The 19,527-nt window shown below is 52.7% G+C and overlaps 2 protein-coding genes across 2 annotated transcripts in view; one reads left to right on the forward strand and one right to left on the reverse strand.

Annotated features, from left to right (window-relative positions):
- The window catches only part of CNGB1 (cyclic nucleotide gated channel subunit beta 1), a gene marked incomplete at its 3' end in the record, with an annotated part of 69,538 nt that extends 60,259 nt beyond the window's left edge, over positions 1–9,279 (reverse strand). The window contains exons 1-10 of the mRNA XM_007468328.1: positions 9,230–9,279; positions 6,953–7,113; positions 4,288–4,345; positions 3,910–3,982; positions 3,005–3,125; positions 2,858–2,903; positions 2,628–2,664; positions 940–1,015; positions 701–740; positions 179–338 (exon numbers count right to left, since the gene is read on the reverse strand). Of these exons, the coding sequence (XP_007468390.1) occupies positions 179–338; positions 701–740; positions 940–1,015; positions 2,628–2,664; positions 2,858–2,903; positions 3,005–3,125; positions 3,910–3,982; positions 4,288–4,345; positions 6,953–7,105 (764 nt within the window). The remainder of the gene's footprint in view (positions 1–178; positions 339–700; positions 741–939; positions 1,016–2,627; positions 2,665–2,857; positions 2,904–3,004; positions 3,126–3,909; positions 3,983–4,287; positions 4,346–6,952; positions 7,114–9,229) is intronic.
- Positions 9,280–14,406: 5,127 nt separating this feature from the next.
- Positions 14,407–19,183, forward strand: SPMIP8 (sperm microtubule inner protein 8). Its single transcript, XM_007468299.1, has 5 exons — positions 14,407–14,629; positions 17,952–18,013; positions 18,235–18,409; positions 18,839–18,900; positions 19,115–19,183. The coding sequence occupies exons 1-5, from the start codon at positions 14,407–14,409 to the stop codon at positions 19,181–19,183; spliced, it is 591 nt and encodes a 196-aa protein (XP_007468361.1).
- Positions 19,184–19,527: the final 344 nt, after the last annotated feature.

A 19,527-nucleotide genomic window follows, 5' to 3' on the forward strand; every position in this document is an offset into this window, starting at 1 on the left:
CCGAAACGGGGCACGAACCCGCGTCTCCTGCATCGGCAGGCGGACTCTCAAGCACTGCGCCACCAGGGAAGCCCCATGTGTTACTTTTCGAATTTAAAAGACTCATTTGGTAGATGTTGGGCTGGGGCCACGCACTGAGTCTGCTGCTTGTGGGAGGAGAGGCATTTGGGAGGCTCACCTGGCAGAGTCCTGGGTGGGCGGCAGGGAGGCGGCCTGGATGCCGGGCTGGGGCTCTGGAGTCGGCTCCTCCTCAGGCTTCAGGGGGGCAGCAGCAGGCAGGGAGGGGCTCTCCTGGGCCTGCGCAACGGGCTCCATTTCCAACGGGGGTCCTGGGGGATCTATGCAGCAGGGAGGGCAGGAGACTAAGGATGACGTGGTGGGGCTCCATGCAACCCCTAGGGCACGGAGTCCAGATTCAAGGTGCCAACGTGACTGAGTGGGGAGCCCCTTGGGACCACCCCAATGCCCCTCATCATCAGACAAACACAGAGCTGAGGTGCAGGGAGGGGAAGGGACTTGTTCAGGACCTCACAAGGCTGGCTTCCCAGCCTGGACCAGGGAGCGGGGTTTAGGACTCCCACAACAGCCTGCTCCCTGCAAGCCCTGAACCCTGCCCCGAGCATCCTTCAGGCCCCAGTTGTACCCCCAGCCCAGTCTGTGACCATCCCAGGCAGCCCCTTCCCAGGTCCCCTCCCTGTACCTGGACCCAAGGTAGCATCTGCAGGCTCATCTCTGCAGCCCTGCGTCGTAAACAGGAAGTGACGTCACGAAAGAAGGTCAGGTGCGTTCCCTGCCCCGGCCAGCCCCACCCACCCTTCCCCTGAATGCCCTGCCCCTCTTGCAGCCACTCCGTGGGTCCCAGGGGTGAGGACAGCCTGCTGGAGTAGGTAGGCACTTCCTGGGTGGTCAGCTGCCTGCTCCCCCTTTTCCTCGACTTACCTCAGAGGTTTTCGGAGGCTGAGGCAGCATTTTCTCCAGATTCTGCTCAAGCCACCTGAGCAGCCAGGGCCCGGGCCTGAAGAGGGGCCAGAGGTCAGCCGAGCGGCCTCAAGGAGTGCCCAGCCACGCTGTCCTGACCACCTGCTGGGGTCCCAGGCCTTGAGCAGCCCTTCCTCAGCTCCCATTCTGCACACTGGGGACCTTGGACTCGATACTCTTAAAGGGCCTCCGGGGTGGGGGACTTCCACCAACCTGAAATTCTGACCCAGGGCTGGAACAGGTTCTGGAACAACAGGCCCAGCCTTGGCCTCCTGGGCACAGATGAGAACGGGGGCTGCCTGGGGACCTGAATGCAGCCTGGGGGCCTCCCTGTGACTGGGACAGAGAGCTCTGGCTTCATGGGTATGTGAGCAGTGTGGTCACACAGGGCCTCATACTTAAAGGGCCCATTTTTGGTTTAATGCTCTATCGTCACTGTCTTAAACTCTTAATAATTTTTTTTTAAAGGAGTCCTACATTTTCATTTTGCACTGGGCCCCACCAATTATGTAGCTGGCCCTGGGACAAACGTTGGGTCCCCAGATCCATCTGACCTCCAGGCAGCCCTGTCCTCTTCAGGGAAGCTCCATGCTCCCAGGGGAACCCATCCCCCAGATACGGCCCCCAAAGAAGCTGGCAAGTCCTTTGGGTGCCCTCATCCTAAATCGTTTTACTGGTCTCACAAGTCAGCGGAGTGGCCCTGGGGACCCATGACCAGGGCAGCCTCCAGGGGACAAAAGAAATAGACAGCAAACTGGAGCAATGGATGAATGAATGGAGTGTGTGATTGTACATATTCATTCATTCATTCATTCATATATTCATTCATCCCTTCTGTGCTGAGTCCCCTTCGTCTGGCAGGCACTGTGCTGGGCACCAGGGCGTTCAGCAGTGACTGAGACAAAAGCCCCCGTGCTCAAGGACCTGACAGTCTAATGAATGAATGAGGGAAGGAATGAATGGGTGGGGTGAATGGAGATGAAGGCGTGACTCTGAATTTCCAGCAGAGACGCAGCAAACTGGAGCCTTCAGGTTTATTGCGGGAGCTCACAGTGTTTTTGAAAACTTTTCAATTCGTTGGCAACATCTAAAAATTAAGGAATATGTAAAAACCTAAATTTCTAGCTTCTCTTGAAAAACTGGAGGATCTGGCCACACCAGGTCAGCACTCCTGCAGGGCAGAGGGAAGTGGAGTTCAGTGGGGCCCCTCTCTGGAGAGAGACATGGGCTCCCCCGTTTGCCACGGTTCCCATCCAGCCTGCCACCCGCCTCGGTCAGCTCTGAGAAGTCTGAAGCTCTTGCCAACCGTGAGGCCAACCTGGGCACCCCAATGTCCCCCACGGTAGCCCAGGCCCTGCTTCCGGGCTTCACACGGCACCCACCTACTCGAGGCCCATCTCTGAGGAGCTCATCCATGCCTTCTCCCATCCTCGGAAGGTGGCCCCCACCCAGGGATCTCTCAGTAATCAGCACAAAAAACCTTGAGCAGCACCGAACCCATCGTTCCGGTTTTGTGGATGAGAAAAGTGAGGTTCAGAAGAGATGAGGGGCATGTCCAAGGTCACACACAGGCGGTGGTGGACCCTGGGCTCTGGGCATGCTGAGCCCACCACACATACTACAGATGGGGCTCAAGGATGGGGACTCACCCGGTGTCTTGGGCCCTGGGGGCCTCACTGTGTCCATCTGCAGAAGAAAGGAAGCCGGTCAGCAACAAGAGGCCTGCCCGGAGCTCCCCGGTTAGCCCAACTCAAACCCAGGTTCGAACCCGGGCCAAGTCAGATGAGAAGCTCTGGCCCTGTGGACTCACCCCGGGGAGCAGGGCCCAACGCAACAGTCCCTGAGCCCACCCCTAAGCCATCCTGCTTCCTGGCCTTACCTGAGCCCCCAGTGCTGCAGTGCCCAAGGATCTGTCCTCCTGCCTGCTGGGACAGACAGACAGATGTGGGCAGAGAGTCCAGGGCCATCAGCCTTCCTCCCGCCCCTTCCCCACCCGGCTTGCCTCAGCTCCCGGCCCCAGTAGTACCTGAGCTGGACCCTCCAAGCCAGCAGCGGTGCTCTGGGCAGGCCTGCCACTGTGGACGGGCTGTGGAACTACCTTCTCCACACCCTTTCTGAGCCAGGTCAGCACCCGGCTGCTGGGACCACTGAGAGACAGAGATACCGGGCTGCCCTCAGTGTCCGCAGCCCCCCTCTGGTCGGCACGGCAGTGCACAGCACCCTGAAGAAGTTGGTTTGAACCCCAAACCTCTGTCTCCCCACTGTGACACTTCAGACACATCACCTCCTTCCTGGAACCTCGTGTCCCTCTCTGGAAAGTGGGGGATGCCAACCCTTGGTGCCATTCCAAGCCCACCGCCATCAGATACTCAGTAAAAGCATCACCGTATCACCCTGCTGCCCCATTAGCCTGGCTCCAGGGGGCCCCTCCTGCACTCGGCACATGTCTTGTGCTCTGAAAGGGTTGAGTTTCCTGTGAGGTGTTTCCTTGTGATGGAGGCTAGTCAGCCCAAACATGAGGGTCACAGACTCACCGTCTGAGGCCAGCCCTCCACACCCTCTGCAGACACACTTACTTGGATGAGTACCAAGGGTCTAAAATATCTGAGCTATCTGGGAGATTTCATGGAAAAGTCTGGATTTCTGTCTTCATTGGGAAAATCAGAAGCTCTGGCCACACTAACCTGAGTTTCACCCAAGCACTGAGAAACCTCTGGTCCCCCCGCTCCATTTCTCTTGGCCACATGGTCCATTTGGCCGAGGAGACCCCCACCTCTGCCTGAGCCTCCCTTCAGCCAATTCCTAAGATGTTCTGGGCCTTTGCTTGGGAGTAACTGTAGACCTGAGAGCAGTGCCCATCCCCACCCCCTCAATGGCTCCCTAGCTTGGGTGGGTGGCTGGCCCGGAGGAGAGGGGAGGGTGGTGCAGTACCTGTTCGCTTCCGGAACCACAGCGACCTGAGCCTGGAGGGATGTGGGCGGAGAAGGGGCAGCCTCCTGGGTTTCTGGAAAGGAGTCCCTCATACTTTAGAACTGGAGCCTCAGAGAGACCTGTTTCTACCCTGCTGGGGAGGTCAAGTCAGAGGCAGAGGAGAGGGGAGAACCCTGAGGGAGTCAGAAGCCCAGAGTTCCAGCTCAGCTCAGCTAAAAGGTCCCCAGGAGCCCACTCTTAGCTTCTCTGAGCCTCAGTTTCTTCATCTGTGAAATGGGTCTGCCAACGTGGTGGGCTGCTGCAAGGCTCCGAGCAGTGGAGAACACAGCCCTTTCCCAGCCTCCAGCCACCCTGCCAGCCTGGGCTTCCAGCACTCACCCTGAGGGCCCGGATCAGCCTCAGCCACTTCCTTCCCCACGCAGGCCTCCTCAGGTGGCTGGAGGGTTCAAACAGGACCATGTAAACCCTCAGAGAGACTAGCCTAAGGCAGGAGCAGCCCCTGATCCTCCTCACAACCGACCCCCCACAGGATCAAACAGCTCTATTCTCACAGTGGTCTCTGTAAATCCTGGTGGCCTCACCTTCCACCTGGGACACTCCCTTCTTCCCAGCCCCAGGCCTCATCCAGGGCTGGGCCCTCACCACGCCACCCCCCAAGGTGCCCCCCAGGCCTATCACATCCCCCAGGAAGCTGCCCCACTCAAGTGACCTGAAAAGAAAGAGGAAGAGAGTTACAAGGCCTTGGGGCAACTGAGGGGAGGAGGAGGCAGGAAGAGCCCAGCCCTCGGCCAGCCCCCAGCCAGCTCCCTCTCATTCTGCTCCAAACCTTCCATTGTCCCCCTAGTAGCTGGGCGGCCTTCAGCTTCTGCCCTCTGCCTCTCATCTGCCTCTGCAGCTGCACCTCTGCTGCTGTGTGCGCATGTGTGCAGGTACAGACAAGCATGCACATGCATACAGACACACTAACATGTGTGTGCATGTGTGCAGGTACAGACAAGCATGCACATGCATACAGGCACACTAACACGTGTGCGCACATACGCTAATACACTCTCTCTCATATACTTCACACATACACAGACACACACAAGCACATGTGTATACAGAAAGTGACACACAGACACGTGTGTATACACACATGCATACACATGTGAGCTGACACAAAAATAAGTCCATCTGCTCACACATAGATGTGCACATGCAAGGCACAAAGCACATGTGCATATACATTTGCATGTGCGTGCATGCCCCAACACACACACATGTGCATATAAGCACATGCCCACTTGTGCCTATACACATGTGCATGCATGCAGATGCACACACGTGCAAATATCTGCAAGTGTACAGACACAGACATACAAACATGCATATGCACACAATATATCTGCATATATACACAGGCACAGATATCTGTGTGTACACACATGTACATATACATGCTCAGCCACATAAACAGGCATATACACACATACACACTCATACCTGCACTGACACACAAACATGCACTCATGAACACATTATTTCATATGTGTATTAACACACAAATACACACATAGATGTGCATACATGCACAGGTGCACAAAATATGTATATATACAAACATGCAGGCACATACCAATATGTCCATCCATACAAACACACAAGCACAGATATGCAAACGAGCATACATGCACACACACATGAATAGATTCACAGACTCAGAAACACACACTTATACACACTAGCATGCCCCACATGCACATGGAACTACAGGCACATGAATGTGTGTGCACATACACGTATATGTGCGCACATGTATGTGTGTGCACACACCTGTGAATCGGCATGCATGTGTTCTTGGGCACACAGTTTGCTAATACACATGCATACACAAACATACCACTAAGAACACGAGGCGCACATGTATGTACATACACATGTGTGCACATGCAAACACATATGCACAGCAACCCTATACCTGGATAGTTCACTGTTTCCTAAACACACCCTGCATTACCCAGTAATAGCCTTTCCTCTGCCAGGAAGGCCCCACCTCTTCATCTCCTCCAGTTACGATTTGGCCCAGCCCACTGTGGCTAGGAAGCACTCCTCCACCAGCTTCCAATCTCCAGGATTAAGATGGCTCTCTCCTCTGAGCTCCCAGAGTTTCCAGCCTGATACACTTATTTGGTCCTCCCAGAAGGGTAAGCTGAGGATGCTGTTGAAGCTCCCCACCTTCCCTCATCACCTCTGTCTCCTAGAAGAATATAACCTGGTTGGGTTCTCGTCTGCTGACCCCCAGGGGCAATGCTTTATTCATCACTGTGCTCCCGGCACTGCACACAGGCCTGGCATCAATTAGAAGCAAAATCAAATCTGTCTGAGTTTCTGAATTGGTTGTCATCAGGTTCTCGAATGAATGGGATACAGAGCTGGGAAGTTTGATGTGCCTGACTGAAAGTTCTAGAGCAGTGTTGCTCAAAATGTGGTCCAGGAACCAGTGTCAGTCTGCAAACTGTTACTGGTCCACAGTGATTAAGCAGTTTGCAGCAGAATGTATTGCAACACACTGCTTCCCTCATGCAGAAAGTCTTACTGAAAAACAAATACAGCTGAACTAAGCAGTGTGCTTACTTATATAGTAAATTATATCTGGCAAGCTTCTGATCGCCTCCTGGACTGGTAACAAACAGTTCATGGACTGGCTACTTTGAGTAGCTCTAGAGGTTGGAAAACAATGGTCAGTGGGCCAAATCCAGCCTATTGCTTGTTTTTGTAAATAAAGTTTTATCGGAACACAACCAGCTACGCTCATTCATTTACGTATTGTCTATGGCTGTTTTCACACTACGGTGGCAGAGTTGAGTAATTAACAGAGATGGCATGACCTACAAAGCCTGAAATATTTACTATCTGGCTGTTTACAGAACCAGGTGACCGCCACGTTTCCTTCTGGCTCCAATTTTCTCTGTTGTGGAAGGTCGCTGGGGGCAGCTGACCTGAGATGGGGATTCTCCGAGCAGTGAGGCCAGTGTGCCCTTCCTCACCATTCAGTTCTTACCCGGGACTCTTCCAATAGCTCAGTCTCCTCAGGGGCTGTTTCAGGCTCCGGCTCCAACTCTGGCTCTGGTTCTGCCCCCTCCTCCTCTTCTCTCTTGGTCTTCGCTGGTGTCCCTGGGGTCTGAGGCAGCACCCTCTGGACCCAGCCCAGCATCCTGACACCTGTAGGGGACCGAGTCCTTAGGCCCCTCCAGAATGCTCACAGTTGCTCCCACCATTCATGGGCTCCTTTTGTGAGTTATATATTTCCCTTTTCCTTCATCTTTAAAAATATCTTTGCAGTTATACCTCCAGGTATTTTCCTGATAGAAATACTCAAGCCCACAGACATATGTGTGTAAAGAGGTCGGTCACAACAGTGTTAGAGCAAAAGATGAAAAACATCCAAATATCCATCAGTAGGAGACTGGTTACTGGGAAGTATCTAATCGGTCTTCTGTAAGAGGGGCACAGATTAAATAAATTATAATACATCCAATAATGGAATATTATGGAGCCATTTTTTAAAGTAGATCAATTTGAACTAACATGGAAATATCTACATGCTTTGGACTCCAGTCATGAGCAAATCAGTTAAATGCTCCATGCCTCAGTTTGCTTGTCTGTAAAATGGGGGTGTTAATAAATAGTAGCTATCTTGTGGAAGTTAATGTGAGGATAAAATAAACTGATGAGAACAGTGACTGGCACACACTGAGAGCTTAATAAATGTTGGCTGTGACTATCATTGGATGTTAAGCAAAAATGCTAATGCTAGACTATCATGTTCAGCATAATCCCATTATAAATTTTTAAAAATACATTATGAGCAGCATATGAATGGAAAATAGTTTTTGTTTAATATAAGATAAAAATCAACCTATTTTCATGATCTAGAAATTTTTAAGAGAAAATAACAAGCCCCTTTTTTCATGGTTTACTGCAATAGTTCAGCCCTACCTTACACGGGCTCAGTTTCTGGCATCATTTACTTTCAGGGAATGGGCAGCCCTGCCCTTATGACTAAATCCCTGCAGGATGGCCTGGCCCAGCGGGCGCCACACAGGTCAATATATGCAAACTCCCAGCCTTGAAGGGCCCTTCGGAGGCCGTGCCCGGCATGGTGTATCCTCCCTCCCCCCAGCCATGGGCAGCCAAGGTATTCTCTGTCTCTCGTTGCCAGGGACCCTGGCCACAGGCTGCAAAGGGCAGGCACAGGGCCCAGGACCCCTGCCCCAGTGCCCATCTTCCCGCAGCCCCGGCCATGCTGCCTGCCCTACTACTCACAGCTCTGACTCCTGTCCCTGCTCTGGCCTCAGCAGCCCAGCTTCTCCTAAGCGAAGCTGTGCTGCAGGACACAGCTCTGAGTGGGGGGTCAGATCCCTGGCTCAGCCGCCAAAAATGTGACTTGGGCCAGACATGACACCTCTGGTCTTCCATTTCCTTGTTGGGTATGGGGGTAAAAACACTGATTTCCAAGGTTGGTAGAGCCCAAGATTGCATGTTTAGGACGGCAGATTCCACCGATCCCAGCCAGCCCAGGCAGCCCCGTAAGCCATGATCACCTCATCCTCACCTCCTCCCACTCAGCCTCAGTAAATAAGCGTTTTCATCACCACTTCATAGCCAAGGAAATGGAGGTACAGAGAGGTCAGCAGACTTGCCCAAAGTGACACAGCCAGTAAGCGGCCCAGCTGAGTTTACACTCAGGTCTGCCTGGCTCCAGGTGTCCTACATCTACCCCGGAGGTACTGACGTTTGCCCAGGATCGGCTGCTTCTGCAGGCCAGTCCTGCAAGCCGTTTGACAGCAGGCAGCAATGCTGGCTTGTGCTTCTGAACCTTCTGGAAATGACTAGGGAAGCCTTCCCCACTCCCAGTTTCCCTTCTTCCCCCAGACCCAGCCACTTCTTCCTGCAGAGAAACACGTGCAGGCCCCTCCCATCTTTTTGCCCTGTTGCTGCTGATTCCACATTGATGAGGGAGGCGCAGGAGGGAAGGGGGGCCTGGGAGTGGTACCCAGAACAACAACAGTGCTTGGACCACCAGCCTTTCAGAGCCTTCCGGGGAGCTGCGGAAGATACAGATTCCTAGGCCCCTCTAAACCCTCTGCAGGATCTGGAATCCGTATTTCACAAGCTGCCTTGGAGAGTCACTAAGGTTTGAGCCTCACAGGGGAAGACAGAAGCCTCGGGTTTCCAGCCTTGCCGGCTTCTCCATGTCCAAATGGCTTGATGGGAGAAGAGCACGGAGGGAGTCTCATCGGGGGTCGCACGGAGCCGCGACCTCACCCTGAGTTACCTGCTCAGATGCCGTCCACCAGCCAGGAACTGCCTCTTCCTGCCTCTCTCAGCTGGCCTCTCAGACACAGAGGGGATTAATTGGCAGCAGCCGGGCCGGCCCGTATGCAAAGGATTAGGAGGTTCTAAAGAGGGTGGGGAGGTGGCAGTGGAAGAGAAGACATTGATGCGGAGGGAGCCGGCAGCAAACCCCAGGGGCCCCCAGGAATCGGCCCCGGGGAAGGAGCCCTACATGGCCCTGGTTTGAGGCACCATGAGCTGCCAGGGGACCTGGTTCCCTGCGTACCGTGGCCAACCCACAGAGCAGCTGGTGGGAGGATAAGAGCTTGGAGTCCCCAGGTGGTTCTGGGAGACTCCTCAAGGTAGCAGGGGCCTGTCAACTCTCAGTCAGCAGTGGCAGGAGGCACATTCCAGCTCTGCAGCCCCAATGCAGGGACTCAAGCAGAGTCCCTCTGTCTCAGAATCTTCTGCAGCTTGGGCAGGGCCTCAGCACCCCCTGCCTTGGGATCCACCAGAATGGCTGTGGTCCCAGGGCTGGGCCTTTAGGGAGGACCCAAGGACGGACAGATGACTGACTGCATCCAAGCCGGCCTCCTGAACTGAGGTCGAACCCTGGAGGGGGATGGCGATCTCAGGGGAGAGCGGGAGAGGGGCAGAGGCCCAGCACAAAGGGGCTCAATGAGGTGACAGGACCTGGGTGGGGGGCAGGGCAGTGGGCTGTTTAGCAAAGGGGCAGGGGACTTGATCACCTACAACATTTCTCGACCTTGCCTGTGTGCCAGGCAGCTTGCCAGCCTTGGCACATTGAGAAGGACAGAAATAGGACCTGCCCTCACGGAGCTCACATTCCAATGGAAGATTCAGAAGTAAAAAAGATTAATGATGAACTTAAAAATATTGCAGATATGCTGAGTGCCATGAAAGAAACACACAGGGCAGAGGCGTGTGTGAGGTGGCGGGAAGCGGGAGTGGCACAGGCGCCTCTACGAAGAGGCTGGAATGAGCACCTGAAGAGCAGAGCGGGGGCCAGGGGCTTAGTGGGTGTAGGGGAGAGTGGTGGGAGATGAGGTCCAGGACAGATCAGGTAGGGCCTGTAAGCCACGGCCAGAAGATTGGGTTTTAGCTGATGGCCCGTGGAAGCCCATGGTGGTTTAGAACAGGGGCCGGACGCCACCTGTGCGGCTGTTTTGTAGTGGGCAGGTGTGGAAACAAGGCGCTAGTCAGGAGGTAGCGGTGGAACAAACCAGTCTGTGACTGGACGACCCCTGTCCTCTCCTTCCTGTGCAGAACCTCTGATATGCAACCACCCCCAAGGCAACCGGTGTGGGAGAATGTCCTTTCTGCCGTGCTCTGTCGATACGCCGGGCTGCTGGGGATCAGCGCTCCTCCCCATGGCACCTCCAGCCAGAGAGGACAGTGAGCTCTACTGCTCTGCCTGGGTGTGCAAGTGACGGCCAGCGTCATGGGTGATGCTCACCCTTGCCTCCAGCTCGACAGAGGCCAGTGCAGAGATGACGAGGCTTGGACCGAGCAAGTGGCAGGAGAGAGAAAAGGGGAGGGGAGGGCAAAGGGAGGTGTTGAGGGTGTTCAGCTTAGGCAACTGGCAGGTGGTGCCATTTACTGAAAAGAGGGAGCCTGGGGCTGTGGCGTAGAATAGTTTGGGGAGAATCATGGGCTCTACTTCGTTGTCTGAGACACATCTGAGTGGAAATGTGCACCAGGTGGTGAGAGGTGTGTTTTGCGGGGTGGCGGGTGTCTGGAGTCTGGGAGAGGTGGACGACTGGAGATGGAAACTTCGGAGGCATCAGCTCAGCTTGTAGATGATGCTTAAAGCCACAGGACTCACTGAATCAAAAGTAAAGAAGAGAAGGACCAGAGATGATGCCTGGAGCACACTGGCACATTTCAAAGTTGGGAAAAGAAGGAGGAGCTAGGAAAGGAGACTGAAAGAGCTGCTGGTGGGGTAGGGGAAGAGCCAGGAAGCCGGGTTTGCTGCAGCCAAGACGGCTGAGTGTGTTGGGGGAGGATTGGCCACGTGGGGCCACCGTGTGAGCGGAGGCTGACCTGGGCCCCAAGGTTCGGCAACCTGGGGGCGTGGAGCCCGGCCAGTGGTCAGAGTCAGGTGGGCCTGGCTGAAGAGTAACGAGCTCTAGGGTGAGGCAAATGAACGAACCTCAGATACACCCCAGTTGGATGACTCTCGTGTGCATATATACGGAGGGAAAGAAGCCAGACTCAAAGGACCCCAATGGCCCATGCGTACAAAGCTCAAATAGGGCACAATTAGCCTGTCTTGTCTATGGCTGCAAACATAGGTAGTAAAATTATAAAGAAAAGCAGTGGTTATACTACTCGGCCAGGAGAGTGGTTACCTCTTGCAGGAGGTGGGACTGAGAAGGGGTATGGGGAAGCTTCTAGGGGCTGGCGGGGCCCTAACTTGCTTTCTTTATCTAAAGACATCAATTTTTTAAAACAACGTTATTGTCATATAATTTGTATGCTGTAAAATTCACCAGTTTTAAGGGTACAACTCAATGATTTTTAGTAAATTTACTGAGCTATGCAACATCTAGTTTCAGAACATTTCCATCAGCCCAGTAAGATCCCTCATGCTGGTTAGAATCACTCCCCATTCCCCCCGCCAGCCTCAGGCAACCACTAATCTGCTGTCTGTCTCTAAACATGTGCCTTTTCTAGACATTCTATATAAATGGAGCATATAATATGTGGAGTGTTTCTGTGTCTGGTTTCTTTCATTTAGCATAATGTTTTGATGATCATCTACATTGTAGCACGTATCCATAATTCATTTCTTTTTTTAATTCCCAAGAGTATTCCATGGCATACAGTCTGTTTCCATGGCATAGATATATTAGTCTGTTTACCTATCCGCTAGTCAATGGACACTTAAGTTGTTTCCACCTTTTGGCTATTATAAATAATGCTGCTATGAACATCTGCATGCAAGTCTTTGTGTGGACATATATCTTCATGTCTCTTGGGAAGATTCCTAGGGGTAGAAGTGCTGGGTCATATGGTAAATTTATGTTTCACTTTTTAAGAAACTGCTACACAGTTTTGCAAAGTAGTACCCATATCTTGACCTGACTGGTAGTTACACAGGGTTTCACTTTATAAATTATGAGTTACATTATATATTTATGCACTTTCTGGATTTTGTTATATTTTTAACTTTAAAAGAGTTTTTAAAAAAAATTGTGATGGGGTGGTGAATGAAGTTCAGGGAAAGTTTTCTTTAAGGGGTGGGATTTGGGGCTGCTGCTCTGGGGCTGGATGGGGCACTGGAGGAGAAGCAAATAGGGAGCCAAATCCTACTTGAATCTCACAGTAGGGATGCCAGGGCCCATCAGGCTCAGCACTTGGGCAGGTGTATGCAAAAGCACGTGCCAAGATATGCAAATAAGTTAAGAGTCTCCCCAGGGTTTCCTCACGGGGATGCGGGGGCAGGGTCCAGGGTCCACCTCCAGTGGTTCTTTTTTTTTTTTTTTTTTGGCCTCCCTGCGAGCCTTGTGGGATCTTAGTCCCCTGACCAGGGATTGAACCCCGGACGACGGCAGTGAAAGCACTTAGTCCTAACCACTGGACCGCCAGGGAACTCCCCCAGTGGTTCTGACCTTGATGGTGGTCAGGCCCCAGGGCTTCAGGGTGCTGGGCTTAGGACCTCATGACCTCGCTTTTTTGGGAAGGTGGGAGGGAGGCTGCAGGCCTGCAGGGAGAGTATCACCTGCTAATCCCTGTCCTGCTGAGGCCACCACTCTCCCTGATCCCCTTATGCTGACCCTGGATCCTGGAAGCCACTAATCTCCACCTCTGGAGACTCAAGGACTGGCAGGCAGGGCAGTGCCCTCTTCCGTGAGGCTTGTAAGGAGGGGAGCAAGTGTCCGTGAGCCCTGCCAGCTCACAGGCACTCGTCCCGGCAGGGCCGGGGGCCCTTGCCTAACACAGATGGGAGCTTTGAGGCCCAGAGACAGACAGTATGTAGTCTAGGGTCACACAGCCTGCCCTGGCCGGCCCTGGCCAGCCCTGGCATGGCCACCCCCAGGGAGACCCAGCTCCTTGTCTGATTTTCCCAACATGCCCAGCCAGTGTGAGGCCTGGGAGACGGCATCCTTCAGGAAGGCTGAAAGAGGGGGCCAGTGCAAGGACCCCTGGCAGCAGCCTCCGCTCCTCGGAGCCTCCGGTTGTCATGGTTGCCGAGGAGCCGGTGCCCTCACAATCAGGCTGCAATGGGCATTGTCTCCACAGAATGTCCCTTTATTCTCCTACTGCCTCAAAAGGCGCTGGGCCTCGGCCCATCTCCCTGCCTCTTTTCCCCATTGAGCGGTCGGCAGAGCGGAAAATCCCTGTAAGCCTGTGCACCTGGGGCCCGCGGCCTGCAGGTGAGGTACCACTGTGGCGGACCAGGAGCAGGGAGCCCTCTCTCCCCTCTACCCTCACTTCCTACTTCCCTGCCCCTTCCCCACGAAGGCCCAGCCTTCGAGGCGGCTTCCCCATCTGCTCGCCATGCCCTCTCCGTGCTCCTCCATGGCCCAAGGTCCTCTCTCCTCCTGCCCACCACCCTACCGCCCACCTCCATCTCTCACCTCCAACTGGGGTCAGGAAGAAAGCAACGGGACTCAACAAATTCTCACTAAAGTTTAAATGACTCAAAGGCTCTGGGAATATCCACTTTTTAAAACGAAGGACTGGGGAACCAGCCATATTTTTTCTAGTTCCTGTCTATCACGTCTCTCCCCTTATTTAAAACCTTTCTATGTCTCCCTGTAGAATGTTGAGTAAATGCCAGATACCTTAGCTAAGGCCAGAAGCCCATAATTAATTACCCAGAGGCAGACTGAGCTCAACTGTGAATCCACTTGCTGCTGCTGCCGCTTCCTGCTCATTATTGAAGAACAGACACAAATGGCATCTCTTTTTAGACCATTCGCTGAATCCTCCAGCCTCCTCAGACACACATCCCCTGTACTGACCTCTGCCGGGGTACTCAGCACATCCTCTGTGTGTGTGTGTATTTGAGCGTCCCTGACCCCACCACAGCTCCTGGCACACAGTAGGTGGTCAGTACCTGTTGGACGAGTAGATAAATTGGCACTGGCCAAGGTTGTGTTCCCACACAGAAGGGTGTCTGGTTGGGGTGTCTCTGCCCCCCCCCCAGCCATGGCCCGCATCATCAACCTGGTGCCCTGGGAGGACGGCTCCACCCACGTGTACGCATCCCCTGCCATCCTGTTGCCCGTGGCACAGCGGCGCAACAAGCTGGCCAGCGTGAAACAGCAGCTCTACCACCCAGCCCTGCCCAGCCTGCGCCGCATGGACATGGACTCCGTCAGGGCCTGCCTTTCCGACGAGCACTGCCAGTCCACCACCTACTGCGGCAAAGGTCAGGCCACCTGGCCACCACCAGCCCCTCTGGGCCTTCGGGGAAGGCGTGGGTGGTTTGGAAGAGAGAGATCTCGGAGGGAGAAACCATGAGTGGCAGGTGAAAGGGTTAAAGGGAGTCGCCCCAGCTCTGCTCCGCCCTGCCTGGGTATCCTCCAGGTCTGAGCCTCTGTTTCCTTATCAGTAAAATGGGGATGCTGACAGTGCCAGCCTGTCAGGGCTATTTTGAGATTAAAATGAGATAAGGCATGAAAAGCTCTTGGAGTAGTGCCTGGCACATAATATGTGCTCAACAATAATGTTGTTATTATTAATGGAGAGGGAACTGTGCAGAGGCCAGCAGTTGCAGGAGGAGGAGGAGGAATAATAATAGCAATAATAACAACTTCTGCCCAATCATCTCTCCCTTTGAAAAAGGAAGAGAAAGACACCTGTCATGAAAGAGACGTGGACATGGGAGCCTTTGGGGTAAAGGGCCACACGGGGCTAAGGAAGAACCCTTCATCGATTGAGAAGCTTGGGTATGGAGATAGCGGTGCCACACAGACACCCACACTCACTCATTCCAGCATATTTATTAATTGCCTGCTTTGTGCCTGACACTGTGCCTGGAACAAAGGCGCTCCAGCTAGCGGGAACAGCACATGCAGAGGCCTGGAGGGGAAAAGCTGCGTGAGGTGTTGGTGAACTTGAGGGGCGTGTTTAGGTGGGAGGATAAGGAGTGCGGGGGCAGCAGGAGCTGTGGCTGCGGATGGCTAAGCTCAGTGGCAGGGAGGGCTAAGCTCAGGGGTCTGGGCTTCCTGGGGAGGTAGATAAGAACCTCTGAAGACTTTAAGATGGAAAGAGGCCCAAGCATTGGGGCCATGGGGAGTGGGTGACCCAGAGAGACTAGAAGCGGATGATGGGGGGGAGGGTGAGTGATTAGGACACTGGGAGGGACCACAGTGTTCAGGAAGTAGTGATAGTGTCTGGCCACAGGGGAGGGATTTGGAAGGTATTTAGGAGATAAAGTAACACGATTTGTACCAGTGTGGGTAGAGGGGCAAGAGTGAGGAGTCCAGGGTGATACCCAGGTTCAGAGCCCGGTGGCAGGTGGAGTGAGGGTGTCAGAGACTACAGGGAGATCTCCAGAGGCCCCACAGAGACCCCTGCAGGGCCAGGAAGGGAAACACAAATACGGGAAGTGGGTGAGGATGCAGTGGGGGGAAGGGGTGAAAGGTGAGGTGGAGTCCCGACACCCCCCTCCGAAGGGGAGCAGCTATGGGGTCCTGCTGATACTGTGTGGGAAAGGTCAGCACAGTTCTACCAATTTCCTGGCTTCCGGGAGAGGCCAGGAGTCTAGATTTTTAGGGAGAGCTCTTGATTATTGCAAGTATGTTTTTAGTAAAAGCAATGGAGTCACAGTTTCAAAACTCAAAATGCTGTAACAATGTACATTTAAAAAATTCTCACTCTTCCCCTGCCATCCCCACTTACAGGTAACCACTCTGAGCTCCTTCTGAATCCTTCCATTTTACTGTAAATACAACCTATTCTCTTCCTCCCCAACTTTTTTTATTAGGAACATATTCAAACATAGAGGAAGGTTGAAAGACTAATACTATGAACATTCATTGCCTTCCACCTGCTTCAATGAACGTTTTGACATATTTGTTTTCATTCTCTCTCTCTCTCTCTCTCTCTCTCTCTCTCTCTCACACACACACACACACACACACACACACACACACACACACACACTTTAGCAAGCAGTTCCCAATGATAGAAACAACCTCAATACCATTATCACATCTAGGAAAGTTAAAAATAATTCCCTAATATCTAATATTCAGTCCATATTAAAACATCCCCAATTATCCCTAAAGATGTCCTTTATAGCTGTCAAAAAATTTTTGGAACCAGGATTCAATCTAGGATTGTACCTTGTAATTTGTTGTCATGTCTCTTGGGTCTTAGTCTAAAACAGTCTACCCACTTTCCATTTTTCCCTCATAATACTAACTTTTTAAAGAGTCCAAAACAGTTTTATTGTACAGGAGTCCTACATTGTGAATTTGAGTGATTGTTTCCTTATGGCGTTGCTTACCTTGATAGTCTATTTTCTGTAAACTAGAAGATAGGTGTAGAAGCTTGATTGTAGGAGCTTTCACAGGTGTTGGATGCCATATTTGCCATGATGGCTCAGCAGGAGGCGCATAATGTCATTATCCCACTATTCGTGATGCTAAGTTTGATGACTTGGTTAGGTGATGACCTGAATCTATATTCTTCTTTGCCTCCAATCGTCTCAACTTTAGGCTTTAAAGCCATATAAAGGCATATACTCTTCTGCACCTTGGAAGGTTTTGAATCAAGATTTTTAATCAAGGCATAGTGAGGATGAATCATAGTTTATTTAACCAGTCCTTTAATGACAGACAGTTGAGTTATTTCCAATCATTTTCTATTACAAACTATGCTGAAATGGGTAAACTTTCTACCCACATCATTTCCCAGTTGTGCAACTGTGAAGTAGGATAAATTCCCAGAAGTGGGACTATAGGGTCAAGAGGTATGTGTATTTATAATTCCAATAGATAATGCCAATTTCTTTCCATAGGCTCAAATCAATTTATACCCCCCGCTGGCAACATATGGCAATGGCCCTGTTTCTGATAACTGCATTAACTTTTGGATTCTTTCCAATCTGATATGAAAAATTGGTATCAATGTAGTTTGAATATGCATGCATCTTATTATGAATGAAGCTGAGTGTCTTTTCATAGTTTAGGGACCATTTGTATTTCTTGTGTTTGTGTGTGACTGTTTACCTATTTTTCTTTTTTTCTCTTTTTCTTCTATTTTGTTTTATTTTATTTTATTTTGTCTTGATTTATAGGAATTCTTTCAATATTAGGGAAATTGCACCTCATCTACAAAATAAGTGGAAATATTCTTTTCCCATTTGTCTTTTGACTTTCCTTATGTTTCCTTATGCTGCCATGCAGAATTTTATTTCTATGTAGTCCAAGTTATCAACATTTTCTTTAGGCTACCTGATTTTGAATTAGAGTTGGTAAGGCCTCCCCCACCCCAAGGTTATAAAGAAATTTATCCATGTTTTCTTCTAGTACGTCTATGGTTTCATTATTTTACATTGAAGTTTTTTATCTATTTGGAGTTTGTTTTGTTGAATGGGGTGTGTTAAGTAAGAATCCACTTGATCTTAGATTTTTTTTAAGTTGTCAAGTATTTCAAAAACCTTTTAAAGCAGTATGGACCAAACCTCTCCTGTGTGGGCCTGCAACCACTGGTGGACTCCTCCCTTTCTCTTTCTCCTTCAGATGACTTTGACAATGCCTACTTCACACTCCTCGGTGTCCCCAACAAACCCCTGCAGTGCTTGGTGAGTGTCCTTTGGCCCTGGCCCTGGGTTTGCTCTGGGGACCTGAAGGTCCCGCGTGCACCCAGCCCCAAGCACCTCGAGTGCTGGGCTCTACTCCGCGCACTTCCTCAGCTACTAGCTTGGGACCCTACCCCCTTCGCATCTCCTTCAGGGGCTTCAGGAACCCCCTGGGTCAGATGGTTCAAGTGCCCCCCGCGCCCTGACTCCCTTCGTCCTGGCAGGACATCACGGCGACCGGCCAGAGGCTCCGAAATAGGTGCCGCGAGGGAAAGCTGGCGCCCATCGCACCGGGCATCAACAGGGTCGACTGGCCCAACTTCACGCGCGCCATCGAGGACTGGTCCCGCTTCGTGTCCTCTGCCGGCGAATGCAAGCTGCCCTGCCCAAGCAAGAAGGGTCAGTCTACCGGCGGGGAGGATGCCTTAGTGTGGGAGAGACAACTGGGCCGCTGGGTCCCTAGAGCCCTGACCCCGAGCTCTGACCGCGGGCGGGGGCTTCGGGGGTGGGGTCTGACAAAGACAGGTCTAGGAGAGATAGGAGCAGCTGGGGCACTCAGAGCGGGCTGGACCCAGACAGATTGAGGTTCATAGAGACAGGGCTTGTCCTGGGGAGGGGGCGGGGCCAGGTCCGAGCCAGTGGGAGCCAGTGTGGCGGAGGTGGAGAGCGGGGCTGGTTCTGGGACTGACGGAGCTTAGTCCGGAGCGGGGACTGGTTCTAGGAGCAGGCGTGGGCGTGGCTTGGTCTAGGGGCGGGGCTCAGGTAAGTGTAGGGGCGGGGCTTGCTCTGAGCTGGCGTTGGGGCCAGAGATGGGCGCTCTCTCCGCAGTCGAGAGTTTCAGCGGCTCTGCGGTGCGGTACTTGAAGCCGGAGGTGACCCAGAACTGGCGGGTAGGTAGGGGCGCTGCTCCGTCCCTGGCCGGGAGGGGGTGGGAGAGAAGCGGCTAGCACGGGGGTCGGGAAGGGGGAGAGGAGACCGAGAGTAAGGTCTCCCAGTGCCCAGGGCCAAGATCCCCAGCAGAGAGTGCTATTGCGGGGCCTCGGCGGGGGAGTCCGTGTCCCCTCTACTCAGTGGACGCCCCCCCATTCCTCTGGCCCGCCCCAGTTCTGTCTTAACCAGAATCCCAGCCTGGATCGCTATGGACAGAAGCCCCTGCCTTTCGACTCCCTGTAAGTGACCCCACAGACCCCGGGGCCCCATACCTGGCGGGAGAGTGGGGTCTTGGCTGCTTTCACCACCGCATACCCAGTGGCCCTTGAAAATGTGAGACCTAGGAAGAACTGATTGGCTCCGAAACACCACAAGAAAATTGCCATTTCAAAATGACTAAATGTTTAATTCCTACCAAACGGAACATCCTGTCATCCAGTCCCTAGCAACTCCACCTTTCAGAGTGGAGGAGTTAAGGTGGGGCGAAGGTGCAGTGTAATGTTGGTGGGATGGCGCCTGCCGATGTGTTTGTTCCCAGATAGGGTCACCCTTCCTCGCCTCGGCCTCACCCTCCTCTCTCTTTTGCA

This window comes from Lipotes vexillifer, unplaced genomic scaffold, assembly GCF_000442215.2.
Source record: "Lipotes vexillifer unplaced genomic scaffold, Lipotes_vexillifer_v1.1 scaffold1347, whole genome shotgun sequence".
Taxonomy (NCBI): Eukaryota; Metazoa; Chordata; class Mammalia; order Artiodactyla; family Lipotidae; genus Lipotes; species Lipotes vexillifer.

Excerpts from the sequence above, each read along its gene's own strand:
- SPMIP8 (XM_007468299.1), top strand. The coding sequence starts at position 14,407 with ATGGCCCGCATCATCAACCTGGTGCCCTGGGAGGACGGCTCCACCCAC. Across the intron at positions 18,410-18,838 it reads GCCCTGCCCAAGCAAGAAGG|TCGAGAGTTTCAGCGGCTCT; the intron begins GTCAGTCTACCG and ends CTCTCTCCGCAG. Across the intron at positions 18,901-19,114 it reads AGGTGACCCAGAACTGGCGG|TTCTGTCTTAACCAGAATCC; the intron begins GTAGGTAGGGGC and ends GGCCCGCCCCAG.